Source organism: Filicampus tigris, chromosome 19 (assembly GCF_054856515.1).
Source record: "Filicampus tigris isolate MCC_2025a chromosome 19, RoL_Ftig_1.0, whole genome shotgun sequence".
In the NCBI taxonomy this organism is placed as follows: Eukaryota; Metazoa; Chordata; class Actinopteri; order Syngnathiformes; family Syngnathidae; genus Filicampus; species Filicampus tigris.
The window spans coordinates 13,167,662-13,184,702 of NC_141235.1; the positions used below are offsets into that span (position 1 = coordinate 13,167,662).

The 17,041-nt window shown below is 38.7% G+C and overlaps 1 protein-coding gene across 2 annotated transcripts in view; it reads left to right on the plus strand.

Annotated features, from left to right (window-relative positions):
- Positions 1 to 16,798, plus strand: part of jmjd1cb (jumonji domain containing 1Cb) — a 121,732-nt gene extending 104,934 nt beyond the window's left edge. For both annotated transcript variants that reach the window (XM_086016628.1, XM_086016629.1), the window contains 16 exons: positions 218 to 419; positions 2,572 to 2,786; positions 3,096 to 3,248; positions 3,569 to 3,658; positions 4,005 to 4,129; positions 5,982 to 6,207; positions 6,323 to 6,534; positions 8,266 to 8,613; positions 8,705 to 8,873; positions 8,960 to 9,050; positions 9,164 to 9,294; positions 9,760 to 9,882; positions 10,135 to 10,274; positions 12,407 to 12,583; positions 12,725 to 12,856; positions 15,432 to 16,798. In XM_086016628.1, the coding sequence (XP_085872754.1) occupies positions 218 to 419; positions 2,572 to 2,786; positions 3,096 to 3,248; positions 3,569 to 3,658; positions 4,005 to 4,129; positions 5,982 to 6,207; positions 6,323 to 6,534; positions 8,266 to 8,613; positions 8,705 to 8,873; positions 8,960 to 9,050; positions 9,164 to 9,294; positions 9,760 to 9,882; positions 10,135 to 10,274; positions 12,407 to 12,583; positions 12,725 to 12,856; positions 15,432 to 15,551 (2,654 nt within the window). In that variant the 3' untranslated portion in view covers positions 15,552 to 16,798. The remainder of the gene's footprint in view (positions 1 to 217; positions 420 to 2,571; positions 2,787 to 3,095; positions 3,249 to 3,568; positions 3,659 to 4,004; positions 4,130 to 5,981; positions 6,208 to 6,322; positions 6,535 to 8,265; positions 8,614 to 8,704; positions 8,874 to 8,959; positions 9,051 to 9,163; positions 9,295 to 9,759; positions 9,883 to 10,134; positions 10,275 to 12,406; positions 12,584 to 12,724; positions 12,857 to 15,431) is intronic.
- Positions 16,799 to 17,041: the final 243 nt, after the last annotated feature.

A 17,041-nucleotide genomic window follows, 5' to 3' on the forward strand; every position in this document is an offset into this window, starting at 1 on the left:
AATCTATTTCGTGGGTACATCGTCGCCCATCTTAATCACATCTTGGGATAAGTGGCCACAATGACGCGAATGGAACTAAATATGTTCCTTCGACCACTAGTGGAAAACATCTACTCTGAAGTCATGTTCTGTATTTTATTTTAACTTGAGATGGCCTTTATTTCCAATGTAGAAAAACGGTGCTTTTTCTTGATGTGGTAATATCCATTCTTTGCAGATGGGATCCCACGTTCTGTCCTGAAGGACTGGCGCAAGGTGAAGAAGCTAAAGCAGACAGGGGAGTCTTTCCTACAGGATGATTCTTGTTCAGAAATCGGACCCAATTTGCAAAAGTGTCGGGAGTGTAGGGTTATCCGCAGCAAGAAAGGCGAAGAGGCAGCACATTCTCCTGTGTTTTGTCGCTTCTACTATTTCAGACGGTAAGGGGAGATGGTAGTGTTTTATTGTTTTTGGTTTTTATGTTCTTATTGTTTGTGTTACAATATCTATTAAATAATACAATAAACAAAAACAAATAAATGTATTGAAATAAAATACATTAAAACGTTAAGTGAAAATGCAGGATATTTTCACAAATCCACCCGACAACATTGTAGACAGTAGTGAAACTGAAATCAAAATAAACACCCATTCAGACACACCACAAAAATAGTCTTGATAGCAAGCCTGCCAAATTTGATTGGGGAAAAAAAATCTGCAAATACATAAAATGAGGCTTCAGAATTGTGAAAAATCCAGACATTCTCATTTTTAGACGCTGTAGGCGTGTCCCCGAATGCGCTAAAAACATGGCGCTCAACTTTCAACTGTCAATCAAACACGCTCATACGTATTATGCCTACACATTCCTATGTTTGAGACATGGTATTATATCCACTTAAATTCCCCGGTGGCTGTAATATATCTCACCGAATCGCTGCAAAGCTTTTTTCATGCTTCAATGAGAGGCGATAGCTACCAGTTAGCTCGTGGGCTAACAGGCTCCCAAACACTGTGGACGGGTGGTGGACTCCTCCGGTACATTACAGCATGGCTTGGTGTTGCCGGTGTGCAGTACCACATATCAGAGACACTTCAGGGACTGTTAACAGTTTATTACATACGGCGACACATTCATTAACCGCCTTTTAAGTGCATGCTAGTTATATACTGTACTCAAAATGCTTTATGTTTCTACATACAATATTACGGTATCCTTGGAAAATCAAATACGTAACCAATGGAAATTTGATAATGACGCCAAGCTGTTTTGTAATTTGAGGCATCCAGGAAAGATACATTTTTTGGGTTGTAAGCATAGCTAGCAAGCAAACTGCACACTCTCGTGGCAGAAATGGGCCAATTAATTCTACGTCATGTGCACTTGAGCCAGATTGCCACTGATGGAACAAAGCCGCTCACTTCTTATATATTAGGGGAGGGTCAACTAATGCTGGGCTTCTATGTGCACTACTGGGTGCCGTTTTAGCCATGCCCCCCCTTCAAAAAAAAATCAGTCTTTGCACGTTTTCATCAATTATCTTCAAACATGTACTGTAGCTTATAATGTATATAGAAAGACATCTTTGAATTCACGTTGCAGGATGTTTAAGGAATTTGTAATACTTTTATAATAAGTACTTAGGTTCCAGTTCCTTTTGAAATGAACATTACATGTGTTGCATACCAACTTATATTTTAAGAGCAAGCCTCAAAGCATGTTGTCACCCTCTTAAAATAATGGACTATCTCATATTTTGACTTTTTTTTTTTCCTCATGTCCTCGTGATGCTGACCACCTCAGCTAAAATCAGCTACATCCTTAGTTAAATGAGTCATTCAGTTCTACCCCAGAAATTAAATAATTAATAAATATAATCTGTATTTGGTTCAGTTTTTTATTTATTTATTATTTTTTTTCTGAAAACAATGAATAAATGGCTTACGGGTAAGGCCCTTATTTTAGGAAGGTGACAATGTGTCAAATCAAACTAAAACAATCACAACGCTGTCCATAAATGTGGATGTTATTTTTGGTTTTGTATGTTTTGCTTGTCCTTTCTGCCCCAAAACATACACATTTGCTACAGTATGGATGCTCATTAAATACAGGCACTATGGCTGGATAAGCAGCAACATTTGCAGTCAGGGATCAACCTGCGTAAATCTGTCAAAGAGGATTTGCTGCTCTATAATCTTTCCTCACTGTAGACCTGCTGCTACTGCAATACCTCTTTGTCTCCCCCGCCTACAGATCTCTGCTACTGATTCTTGTTTGCTAACCCTATAGGACCTTCATCCAGTCTAAGGCAATACAGTGACCGGTTAATCGCAGGACACAACCAACCTTTCACAGTCACATTCACACCTTTTGACAATTCTTCTTCAATGAACCATGCATATTTTTGGATTGTGGAAGGAAGCCAGACTACCAGGAGAAAGCCCACACACACTTCATACAGATAGATGGATAGGATCTTATTAATAATCTATTTTTTAAATTGGACTGTATTCTGTATAATGATGTCTGCATTCAAGAAAATATACGTATTTTCTAATGTTTGTACTATTTTTATCATTTTCCCCTTTCAGGCTCTCCTACAGTAAGAATGGAGTAATCCGAATGGATGGTTTTTCCACTCCAGACCAGTTTGATGATGAGGCCCTTGCCCTGTGGATCCCTGGAGCAATGGAGGAGAGTCACCTGGACCAAACCACAGCCAAGTACATCCTCAGTTTTATAGGAGACATGTTCTGTCAAATGGTCCTGATGGAGAATACAGCAGCCTCGTGGGTCAAAAAGGATGGTGCGTTGTCCGAGCAATAAGTCTCATTTTGATTACAGTAGTCCCTTGTTTATCTGTGTGTTAATTGCCTCTGGGCAAGACCGTCAGTGGTGGCAGTGCAGCTAGTGTATGAATGAGCTTGTTACGTGTTGAGCAATTACAATTCATTCAAATTAGCCAACAATGTTTACTTTGCCACAGACGTGGAGTTGTGTAAGCCATTTCTGCTTTGCACTGCTTAACCTTTTTCTTTTTAAGTGTGAAATGAACTCAAATTATGGACATTCACTGGACACTTTTAGCGTTAACAGCTTTTTGTGTGTGTTTCAGCCAAGCTCGTGTGGAAGCGCGCAGTTAAGGGAGTGAGGGAGATGTGCGATGCCTGTGAGGCAACGCTCTTCAACATCCACTGGGTCTGTCAGAAATGTGGCTTTGTTGTCTGCCTGGACTGCTACAAGGCCAAGGAAAGAAGGAGCTCCAAAGGTCAGTTTATGGTTGGAGAGGTTTAGCAAAATGAAAGGCCAAATGAATCAATAACGAATAACCTAAGTAGATGTCTTTATGTTTAGAAAACGTACACACTCTCGGTATGACACATTCCCGAACTTTCATTTCTTAATTTAAGCAAAAAATCCATTAAAGGAATGTGAAAGCATCTTGCCGTATCCGTTAACTAAAAAAAAAAAATCCCCATCATTTTGTGCAAAGTACAACAGCAATTTTGCTCAATTACATGTTTGTGTCATTTGTTTTCCAGTTGTATAAGTTAATATTTGCTCTGACCTATATCTTTCTGTTGTCAGATAAAGAACTGTATGGCTGGCTGAAATGTGTGAAAGGCCAACCTCATGATCACAAACACCTAATGCCAACACAGATCATACCTGGCACAGGTAATAGTTAGCATAGTTCTGAATCTTCATCTGTCTGTATTACAGTGTATGTGATAACTGATAGCTTGTAACATCATACAAATGTGTGAAAAGAAATACAAAATGAACATGGACTAGAATAGCATTGTTCAGACAACACGTTGACAGTTGATTGTCTTGATGTGTTGTATTATTTTGAATGAGTGTTACTTAAAATATACAGTCAATAATTTCACAAAACAATGCTTTTATTCTTGTTTGTCTTAATGTATTACAAGCTCACCATGCTCTCTTGCTCCAGCCAAATGTCCACATTTCCTACAATGAAGCTTAATTCTCATCTTTTTTCCTTTCCATTATTTTTCAGTGCTTACTGAATTAGTGACCTCTATGCATTCACTGAGAGAAAAACACAACATCAAACTGCATTGTGCATGCGCCAGCAAACAGAATCTCCTCAGCAAACTACCAACCACTAATGGAGTGTCACAGGTATAGTGTTTGCATCGTTTAATACTACAACTCACTGGCGTCCATTTCAATTAAGTGAATAATGCATATTTTCTTTGATGCTGTAATAATAGGAACAGCCTCCAGTAGCAATGACACACTAAAATACGCAACAAGTGAACTATTGTCACATTAAATTTGAAGGGATGTTAGCTTGCCCTCTGAATGACCGGCAAACAGTCCAGGCCAGGGTGTAACTTGCCTTTCACCCAAAGTCTGTCAATAAATGGTAGAAAATTAATGGTTATGGTACAATTATTGAAACCTAAGAATTTGCGGCATATTGCAAGTATAAATGGTTCTTAACACGTTGCAATTCTCCTGGTATTTTTACCTGAACGCCTAAAAAGGTGCACCCAAAGTAAAACTGAAGCTGTACTTGAACCATTTGGAGTATCAGCATAGTTTTGGTCTCTTTTTGAAGATAACACTTTTAATTTTTCTCCTCAACCGTCAGAATCGTTTTAAGTGCGACTGGCACTGAATTATGGAAGTTTGAATACATAAAAGAAGGCGGATTTTATGTCAGCCTATTTTTTTTCTTTTCCAAAAATCTGCCTGGAAAATTTTGTATTTGCGTGGTCTACTAAATAACACAACAGGATTACATCTCAAAGGCTCCTCCAATTCCATTTCATATTTGACAATAATACGACAGAAAATGAGCATTTTACACAAGCTTTACTAAGAGGATGTCCAGGCGAACCAAAAGTGTGCCATGTGGGTGATCCCGTTGCAACCATGTTCACATATGTAGGAGAAAAGGCTGCTATTGTGGAATGCTTCAACAATCATGTGTTCTAATGAAAAGTAAGATTTGGCGCTATCATATCCTACATCCAGATTTTTAAAAAAACAACAAAAAAACCCGCAAAAAATCAAAGAAAGTGATGCGATATAACGTGCGCTCTGGCGCACGGCTTGACGTCGCTGCCGGCGGCTTTGAAAGTGTGTGTTATGCAAGTTACGCACTGCGTTTGTTTGTGCTCAAAAGCTACACATGATCGTGATTGGGACATCCCTAATTTGAATACACACAGTAGAAACACTACTGTAATTTTTTTTGCAATAGTGACAAACTGTGTTGAAATAGTTAGGGGGGCAAATCTTACTTTTTGTTTTACTGTTTTGGTTTCCAAAGTCATAATGGTAGTGAAGTATTTTAATTATGTAATATATATGTTAAAAAAAGGGGGGGGGTGAGGGGGGATACAGTATAATTCATTACAGATACTGTTCTAAAAGTAGTAGGTTTATTGAAAAACATCAATTTATAAAAGAAAGATTGCATTTGTAAAAATCTGATTCATAATATTATTATGCAAGGTAACGGTTATATAATAAGAATAACTGGCAAGTAATGATCACAATAAAGTAATTAGATGACATTGCTCAGCAATCAAGCCAGGCCTGGGCCCATTTCTTCCAGCTATGCTAGAAGAGGCTAATCGTATCTATCTTGAGTATATTATTGTAAAGAAAAAATGGGGGGTTACTTTCCCTTTATATGCAAGATTTTATATCTCTGTGTCACAATTTAAAACATATTTAAAGATTTGAAAAATCCTTATTTGTTCCGGGCCTTAGTTCATCAGCTTCCATATCCGTTTGTGTTAGCAATACATTTTGCACACGTTTTTGCATGTGCAAATCTTAATCAGGCAGTCGGCATCCACTGGGTTCAAGCACAGTTCAAGTGTGAGAACAGCATGAAACAAAGGGGAAAAAGATTCCATTTGTGGTTACCAAGATTTCCTCTAAAACAAACCTTTGCATTGACCATTTTTTTGAATGAAGAAAGTAATTTAACCCGCAATCCTTACCTCTCTGCCAGGTACTACAGAATGTTCTGAACCATAGCAACAAACTGTCCCTGGTGAAGACTGAGCCACGCTGTCAACAGAACTCTGACCAAGGAGGAACTAAAGTAGAGACCAACGGAGGAGGAGGAAGAAGTCCGGGCAGCGATGAAGGAAGTGCGGTTACTCCACCAGAGTCACAGTCGCCTCTGCATTTCCTGGCTGACCTGGCAGAGCAGAAATCCAGAGAGGAAAAGAAAGGCAAGTACAACAATTCACATCAGTTTTCTTCCAAATGAATTCAGACTAATTAAGATGTGTTGGACTACCACTCACTGAAAGGTCATGTTTTTGTAATGTATTCATTTTCAAACAGAAAACAAAGACTCTATGTTACTGGGAAAATCTGTGAAAGAAGGGGACAGCCTGGAGGTTCTGCAGCAATGTAAAACCACTTCACTGATTGCTAACAGTACAGAGCAGGGCTCTACTCTCCGAGATCTGCTCACCACCACTGCAGGAAAGCTAAAGCTGGGCTCCACTGATGCTGGAATTGCCTTTGCGCCAGTATACTCAACTGCTTCACAGGTGCTCACATTTCAACATTTCAACATCAACCAATATTAGAGGAGATGAGCTCAATGTTCATGGATTCCCTGTTCTCACATTCCAGTACAGATTCTGAAAACTATTAATCCACACGGGTTGATTAAGAGAGCAGAGAGTCAAAGGGAGCGACACGTTATTGACACAAGTTACAATATAAATAAATAAATGTATATCGAAATAAGTCATGGAGACAGGAAGTGAAGTTGCCTTCAGGCCTTGTTCACACAAATGTAGATATGTTTCCATGCTTTTCACCCTTTCATCCGCTTGCAAGTGGTGTTTTGGAAAACTGGCTTTGGTGCAGACTTATTAAAACGCAGTGCTTGTATGTAGATGGTTGGAAGCTGTGACTGTTGGCTCCCCTGTTTAACTTGTCACAATTGTGCTATGACTATATGCACAATAAAATGATATCCAGTACAAGAGCTGTATCAAATATTTTGCTTTAGTGAAGATAGTAATGTTCAGTTTTGACTGACACTGTCAGAGGGGGTATTAAGCCAACATTTTTTTTTTTACTTATGTATTGTGGTTGTAATTTGCAGTGGTGAGGAACTGCACTGCTTGATATTGAGAGCTGTTCCTCATAGTTGACTCTCACTCTCAACCAATTGAGGTAATAGTCCCTGGGGTCTGAGGATTCATCATGTAGTTTGATGAGCCAGTAAAGGGGTGGGAAATAAAGCTTTATTAAAAATATGGGAGGAAAAAATATAACTTTTATACCTAGTTTTCTTTTCACATGCCAGGAATGTGCACATTATTTTAAAATATTATAACTGCCTGGCCCAGCCTCTCAGTGATGAATTTAAGATGGCAATATCTGTCATGAGCAATGAGAAGTGCTATACTATTGGCGATCGCGTACCACAATAAAAAATTGAAAAAAAGAATACAAAACATGCAAGATAGCAGACTTGTAGACAGACAAAATATTATCAAGTGAAGCGAAGAATATTGTGAGAAACGTTGCTATAAGCAGAGCTGGGCATTCCTCCTATGAGACGGACCGGTCCGTCTATCCGCCTATGGCAGACGCCCATTTTGTAGACGATAACCAATAAAATGCCACTTAGGGACAGTCTGGAGCCCTGCAAGTCATACTTTGGCGGAACAGTACTCAATAACGTGCAACCTTTGCGCATGTGGGAAAAAAAAATTCTTACCTCATTCAGTACCAGACATTCTCAGACTCTTTTACCCTAACGTTTGAAAAAATTTGAAAAAAAATATATAAATTTTAAATTTTGAATGGCTAGACTGTGAAAAGACATATAAATATGTCTTTGGGATTGAATGAATTAAAAGGGTTCTTCGGACCCATTTTTCACATTTTCACAACCACCCCAGATGGTGGTCATGGAGCTTATAAACAGAAGTTATATTTACCCCACGGCCCACGGTCTGTGACCATAATATTCGACACAACTCTAATTTGACTACCGTTCAACACAACTTCAAACTATAAACGCAACACAGAGTGTCCTCTGTTTACGACAGTCCCAACATACGACGTTACCAACGGGACGCATTGAACTAATTGGCACAATGGCAGCACAAGAAGACATGCTCAATTGCCGCCGTACTGACTGTCTTTTCTTTGTTCTATATTTATGACGTAGAAGTGTGTTTCATTCAGACTTTGGGAAAAAAAAAAAAAGCAAAATATTTAATTGTGAATAAAATAATTTGTTTTATGCCTCTTTCAAGGCTGGCAAAGGTGGACGAACCATGCCGAATATCCTCGATGACATCATTGCATCAGTTGTTGAAAACAAAATCCCTGCCAGTCGCCAGACTATCACCACAAAGCTTTCAATCAAGCAAGAGCCAGTCATCCCTGCCAACAACAGCAACCCCGCACCTGCTCTGCCAGAAGACGTCAAAACAGACAAGAAGAAGTCAATGCCTGTTATAACACTAATTGCAGAGGATTCATCCAATCAGCATCCAGATATTCCCCACTGCTGGCTAAATAATGGACGACTGCTTTGGCTCAAAGATCACCGTAACCAGAATAACTGGAAGCTCTTTCGAGAATGCTGGAAACAGGGCCAGGTACATGTCATCCGTATTAGCAGTTGTTATTAGTAGTGCAGGACATTTCATTTCTAATCTTTCCTATATGCGGTTTGTATGTTTTGTATAGCCTGTGTTGGTGTCCGGGATCCATAAGCGTCTGAATGCCACTCTGTGGAAAGCGGACTCTTTCAATCAGGAGTTTGCAGACCATCAGGGGGACCTTCTCAATTGTAAAGACCAAGTGGTCTCCAACTCAGGGATCAAAGAGTTCTGGGATGGATTTGAGGACATCACCAGTGAGTTCAAGCACTGACCTTTGATTTGGGTACTGAGAAAAAAGATCACAATTGTTAATCTAACAAAGATCCTCTAAATTGTTTAGAACGACTCAAGTCCAAGGATGGGGAACCTGTGGTTTACAGACTGAAGGACTGGCCTTCCGGAGAGGAGTTCATGGCTCTCATGCCTTCAAGGTCCATATTTGTGTTTTACTTCCTTTCGGCTAATGAAAAGCCACACAATTAAAGTTATGGAGAGACATAAGGGTACTGTATATAATTCATCCCAATTTCTATCCCTCCTCCAGATATGATGATTTAATGAAGAACCTGCCGCTGCCTGAGTACTCCGATCCAGAAGGAAGTCTAAACTTAGCATCTCATCTGCCGTCTTTCTTCGTCAGGCCAGATTTGGGACCAAGACTCTGCTGTGCCTATGGTAAGGCCTCAGTGTAAATGAATAATAAAGTGAAAAAAAAAAAAGAATTAAATCCGATGTTGTCCCACACACCCACCCACAGAAATGTAGAGATATTGAGGGAAATTTCAGAATGCTCCTAACCTGCATTCTAACCTTTACAGGTTAACCTAATTTGACCTTGTGTAAACTTGTGAATGCACAAATGTTCAGTGTCTTAGTACTTTTTGCACAACTTGCTGGTATCAAACAAGGAACTGTACAGCCAAAAGAAATGTCTTTTCTTTTTTAAAATGTCCAAGGAAGCCAATATCTAGCCATGTTGTAACGTACTGATGACACACGTTTTACCCCAAAGCTGAATATGCCTTTTATTGAGTAGTGATCATATAGGGTACGTTGTGATTGTCTTCCACCTTTTATTTGTAGTTCCAATTCTTCTAAGAATCCCTACTCTTGATTAATCAGTTGTTTCACATTTTGTAGGTGTAGCTGCATCTCAGGACCAGGACTTTGGGACTGCCAACCTCCACGTAGAAGTCTCAGATGTGGTTTCTATACTCGTATATGTCGGAGTGGCCAAAGGCAATGGAGTCTTGTCCAAAACCGGTAAAATGTCCAAAATATGTATCTGGTATTACAATAACTACAAAAATGGAATTGTGTTCATTTGGAATTGTTTACTTCTCATTAGGAAGTCAGTATTTACTAGTAGGAATGAGTCAATGGCATAGTGTTGCACTTGCCAGACAGTGTAGGGATTCGGTGTAAATGGATGGGACTAAAAACAAATGAATTGATTTGACATAACAGTCTAAATAGATTAAATATATGAACATTTGTTTTTATGTGTGGTTGTAGGAGTGTTAAAGCGACTGGAAGAGGACAATCTAGATGAGGGGGTTCGGAAGAGGCTGAAGGATTCCAGTGAAACTCCGGGGGCACTATGGCACATCTACCTCAACAAAGACATGGACAAAGTCCGGGAGTTCTTGTACAAGGTAAGCGACATAAAGAAGCAGCAGCTTGAAATGAGGGTTTAATTCATCATAACACTTTCAATTGATGGACCAGTTATTGTTTAAAATGTTCGCATCGAAAGAATGCAGAATACATTTTAAATAATAGCATACCATATTTTCCAGACTATAAGTCATGTTTTTTTTTCATAGTTTGGCCGGGGGGGCCGATTTATACTCTGTCACTCTGTGACATTATTAACATATCCCTTTCCTTTTCAAGGTCAGCAAACAATACACCAAACAACCACAGGAGGGCGTTCTAAGGCTGCATATAAACCTGCATTACATATTGACTTTACAACGGGCAGAATAACCTGTAGTGTATATCATTTCAGTGCGACTTATATGTGTTTTTTTTTCTTCTGTGTTATGCATATACGGTAATTCATTTCAATCTAATGAAGGATCTAAATCTATATGAATGGCTTTATATTAGCCAACAGGTTAAGCAAAAACCAAAATGGGAATTACACATCGCATAATCAGTTAAGTCTAAGAGTCAGAGTGCCCTGATCTGAGCACGGAACCAGCTGTGAAGATCAGCTCCATAGGGAGGGACAGCCAGGGAGGAGACCAGCCCACATTATGTTTACATTTTGAAGACAGTATAAATGTGAGGGCTGCATGTTAGACCGTGCCCCTTTTCTTTTCCTCGCCCGTCTCGGGTGAGAGCATTCGCGAGGATGGAAAAGTTGCACACATCAGATTATTGTATGATTCTGAACTTCAGAGATGGAAAAGAAAACTGATGAGAAAATCCAATCGACTTTTGTGAGTCTTTATTTACATTGGATACCTTCTTGAAAGATAAAAGATTGAGTAAGTAGTTGTTTTGTAAATTGCTAATTGGGCTTATGGACTAGAGACCTACAAACATTTCAACACTAATATTTGTCAATTAAAAAAAAAAAAGATTAAAAATTAACAAATTATTCTCACATAACACATAAACCAAGGACCTTGTGTTTCTAAATCATAAAAATGTTTATAAACCACATGGAACTCAATTAAATACCTGTACGTATCTAATTAATGAGAGGCGTCAACTTAATTGCTCACATCCCAATTGAATAAAAATGTCGCAAAACGAGCAACGTTTTTCAATTCAGATTTTGGTTGACAAATGCAGATGCAACAATATTGAGCTGACAGTATTAAGAGTGAAATTGCCTATGTTCTAGCTTTTTAAAGAAATTCTTCAAACACAAGCAGATTATCTGGGCAAAAATTGCTTGATGCAATATGTTAAATGTTTTAACATGATTTAATAAGAACAAACCCACTGAGCTCATCATACCTCAAGTCTATTTAAAAGTTAATGTATTAAATTATTATTATAATTATTAATTATATAATAATATAATATAGGTGTATAATTATAGAATATTATTCAACGTAGTATTTTTTCTCTACCAGGGCTAAAGACCGTTATGTGGGGGGCTGAGGAAAAAAAAAATCATGACTTCCCTTATTTGTGAGGTTCTCTTGTTTTTTTTTCAGTAAAAGTATGATACACCCCACAAGCATGCTCGTACGGAAGCGTGGAACTCCTTATGTGGAATTAACATTTTTGACTGTCAAACTTGTTCGCACTTATTTGCAAAGTACATTTGAACATATTGATACAATATAGGCTAAAAACCATAGCATTTTTCCCATAATGCCATGGGGTATCGACTTCTGCATATGCAAGTAAAAAAAAAGCTATGTTTTTAGCAGTTGGCCTTCATCGTACCAATACGTTTGAAAATCAAATAAGTAAACATTGTTTATAAGTAATCGTTATGGTTTTATTATTATCTGCAGAGCATGATTTGCGTACGGCATGTTTTAGCATTTAGTCTACATTTTCTCAATACGTGACCCAACCCTGGATATAGACAATTTCATTTCATTTCATTTCAGTCAAGATGGCCTAATCATCTGTTTTGTCAAACTATTTTTATGATATATAATATCATGATAATTGGAGCATTCCTGGTGAGACATTGTCATGTATCCCTTGAGGGATTATAATGAGTAGAATAAATACATTTTTCAAAATGTTAACCTGTTTTCTCCCCTTCTCTCTCTCCACTGAATTATGCCCTCACAAACCATGATTATGTTAGCTCTGCAAGGAGCAGGGATTGGATGTATCAATGGACCAGGATCCAATCAGAGAGCAGGGCTGGTACCTGAGCAAGAAACAGCGGCAGCAGCTTTTGGATGAACATGGGGTGCAGGGTTGGACTGTTGTTCAATTCCTGGGAGACTCTGTTCTAATACCAGCTGGGTCTATGCATCAGGTAGACACACACACACACACACAGTTTTTGTTGAACCGGCTAAAATGAGAAAATCAACATAGCATCCGTATTGTTCACTTGACCTGACCTTGTCACTGTATCTGGCACTTGCAAGTCTTACTGGCTCACCTTGTCCGTTAGGTCCAGAACCTTCACAGCTGCGTTCAGGTCATTAATGACTTTGTGTCTCCTGAGCATGTGGTCAACTCCTTCCACCTGACCCAGCAGCTCAGACCCAACTATGAAGAAGTCAACTATGAAGACAAACTGCAGGTGATTGTGTAAATCTGTCTTTAAAAAGAGTTAATTAGGCAGTTTATTTACCTCATTCTGGCATTACACAATAATATGTCTTGCCCCCTGTTGTTACACATGGAAATATTGCAATATAGTATATTTCCCAGTGAAAAAGTGGTAGTTAGCATCTGAAAAAATACAAATACATAGGTGCCACAAACCATTTATTTTAACGTATACTTTATATTAAACAAACCAAATATAGAGTATGACAGAAATGTCAACCAGTGGCGTAATTAGGCATATTTCAAGGGGGTTAAAACCCCATAAATGTTCTTCAACCCTCTAAATCCGGGGTCCCCAACCACTTTGGAACAAAACACGTACTTCCATTTTTTCTCTTGTATTTTTTTTTTTTTCATGTTAATGGGGTTTCCGCATTACAGACATCCCATTAATGTGAACTTTTAAAGAAAAAAAAGACAAAATTGGACAAATATGTTTGTCACAGGACAGCAACGATATGCAGCTCAATATGGATATGAAATATGAAACATTTCCGGCAAGGTACATTACTGTATTTAAGACTTTTACAACAACATAGTAATCCCCCGTTTTGCCACCGTTAAAAAACGCTGGCATTCTTTGGTGCTTCAACTGCCGATACAACTTTTTTCACCTCCGATACGATACCGATATTGCGGTCTAGACTACTGTCCGATACCGATATCGTCCGATATGATATCAGCAGGAATGATACATGCTTTAATTTTTTTTTTTTGTATGAATTTTTAGAAGAAACTTAATCAAGTTATACTATAAAACAAAAAACAACAATCAGCAACGGTAGGTATGAGAAAATATGACCCATTTATTCCAAACATTTGGGTTCTACAAATTCAACCTCAAACATGAGAATATACTGCACGTGAATAAAATAAATGAAATATAAATTAAAGCAGGGCTCTAGACTACATGCCAATTTTTTTTGCTTGGTTGCAAAAGCACTAAAGTTTGAAACATTTATACAATACAATACAGTGGTACCTCTACTTACAAAATAAATTGGTTCTGGAAGAAATTTCTTGAGTAGAAAATTTTGTAAGTAGAAACATGTTTTCCATGTGAATGCCCTAATCCGTTCCAAGTCCCCCAATATTGAGACAAAAATGTTTTATAAAGCATAAAAATGTATCAAAACATGTAACAAATACATGTTACAATTAGATTATTGCACAATAAATGAGTGTTGTGCATAATGTAAAAAACAAAGAATAGAGTAGAGAATTAAAATTGATGGTCGTTTACCTGCTGTCCTCGTCACTTTTTGCCCTCTTTGGTTCATGTTCTCTCTCAGAAGTGGTTTTTGCCTAGCGTTTTGTAAAGAACTGATTTAATAAAGTGGCGCCTGTCGATACATTACGGTCATATTCTTTGGCGAGATCAACCAAACGCATCCCCCTTTCATACTTTTCTATTATCTCTTGCTTTGTTTGTGTGGACAAAAAAAACAATTTTCTCCTTTTTTTCTTCTCCTCGTTTTTAATTCACGTAAAACTATCGGAACACCTCATGGCCCGAGGGGCGAATGACGAGGACGCTGCATAGACTATCTATCTACCTGCCTATCTGCACACATAGACACATACGGTAGAGGTCCCTCTTAGCCAATGGGATGCCAGGAAGATGCAAGGCTAGCCAATGGCAGAGCAGCTATGAGTATGTTGCGTTCAGGAAACTCCGGAGCTGCGAGTGGCAGCCCATACTGTAGTTTTACCTTTCGTATCTTGAAATTTCTTTTGTAACAAGAGGCAATATTTTCCTGTTGAGGCCTTTCGTAACTTGAACATTTCGTATGAAGAGACGTTCGTAAGTCGAGGTACCACTGTACAACATTTTGTCAGGAACATTACAGCGGGACTGCACATGGGAGTGTTTTTTAATACTATTAATGCTTCAAATAATAAATCAGTCAGAATTATTTACTAAACAGTGACCTTTCAACAATGCACATTGCACATACCTGCGCACATGTATTTTTAAAAGGTTACATCCGGACATGCACATACGGACATGCACATGCACTTTATAGTTGTATGAACAATCTTGAGACACCGTGCAAATGGTATTGCGGTAGCGTTGGCGAATCAGCTTGAAAAATTGATTGGCAATTCAGCTAATTTATGCTCTCTGAGAGGTGCCAGCAAGACTCAAGGTCAGTCAACTGATATTATTGCCGGCCTGTTCCCAAAACAAGCTTTATCTGGACTTTCTCCTGGAAGTATTGCTGCCGGTCGCATAGCCTTCACATCTCCCCTCCCACCTGTGTCCATGGACTGAAGGTGGTCTCCACGGCAACGAGACGTTATCCTTAGTTTCTTGGACGGGTTGTGCCTGTTAAGTCAATTTCGTTGCTTTTTATTTATGTGCGTGTGCAATGTGGTCTGCACACTCTGGAGTTAAGCATCTGGCTGCTACTTTAGGGAATGACCACCCTTGTAAGACGTGGCATAACAACAGAAAAAAGGAGCATGTTCGAGTTGCAGCTGACTAATGTAAAACCTGGAATTGTTGGCAGGATAAATCAAATATTCCTTCTCTTTCCCCACAGGTGAAGAACATCCTGTACCACTGTGTGAAAGAGGCCGTGAGCTCTTTGAAAAAAAGCGTTTCTGAAGGGGAGGAGGAGGAGGAGGAGGAGGAGGAGGAGGAGGAAGAAGAGAACTCATAACGGCTCCTCCGAGTCATGTAATTGCTGGAGGTGACAATCGGAGTAGAGCTGTTATGTAATCCAGGAGACTCCCTGGTTGGCTGACATTCACGTAGCTGGCAAGAGGCAAACCCACACCTACCCCTTAAACCTTTCGTGCCAAGAGGTGACACTCAAAAAGAGGCGGGCCTACTGGACAGGCTGGGGTTTTAACCATCCACTGTTGCATTGAACATAAAGACAGAAAAAAAATCAAATGTTCGTTAAGAGAGGGTTGGGAGCCTTATCATAGCCACTGACTTCTTAAGTGGGACTGTCGTGTGAGCCCAAGTGCTGCTTTGGGCAGCAGGACAGACTGAAGGTGCTGAGTCCTGCCCTGTTCAAACACAGGTTAAATCTGCAGTAAGAGCCCATACAGTACATTTCTTGAACTGACTTTTTTTTTTGCTGATTACAAAAGCATCACCAGCAGCAAGCAACTTCAGGACCATCATTTCTGATGGTCGGCGGGGGGGTGGGGGTGGGGGGGGCGGGTCGATCTCGGAGAAAAAAAAAACGTGAGGTGGGAAAATGCAATGCAAAAATCATCAGCTGTATGAGTCGAGTCAGCAGCCCCCTCGTTTGTTCCTTTTTTGTTATGTCACTTTGTGTTTCTCTGTGAAGATGTATTTATTTTATAGCTTTGTGTAAATGTGATGTTAATGAGACAAAAAAAGCATTAATGTAAATGTGACTTGTACAGTAGTCCCCCCCCCCTCCCCCTCTGTTTTGCTCTAAGTGGTTTTCAGTTGTTATACGGTTCTACTGTGATGGAGGACACACATGCACCAGCTAATGCCTGTAACTTTGGAAAATGCTAATGTCCTCGTGCCATAAATACATTTTTGAAGATGAACTGCCAAACTGTTGTAAAGATTGTCTAAAGTTGTATTATGTATAGAAAAAAATAATTGCTCATACAGTTTTGCATTTTATGAAAAAAAGTATTCCTTGTAAAACAGACATTTACAAAAAAGATGTAATTTATTTAAGAAAATAATTCATTTTCATTTTTTTTAGATTTACTATGTTGAACTTCTGAAGTTAAAAGATAAAATAATTCAAAAAAACTAAAGTGTAAATATATACATATATACATTGACTGAGTTATTTTTATAAAACACGTCTTGCTTCAATTTAAAATTTTCAAGTGTGTTATCATGCTTTGTAAAATGAAGTCCAAATGGGGTTTTACATTTTCCATTAAAATGGATTTATCAAACCAAAAATCTTGTCTTGTTGCTTCTTTTGGACTTGAGTACATTTATGTGATTCAGTAGAGGGAGATGTGGCAAATTCGACAATTTGTACACTTTTTTCGTTGTTCGTTTTATCTAGTACAAACAAGATCTTTAAAAATATGTTCTACATAACATCAGGTTAACGTAAGTTTTAAAAATGTATTTAACCTGAAAATAACGTCTGACCGGCTACAATGTTTACGTTCCATAGAGTCGTTTTTAATAAGGCTC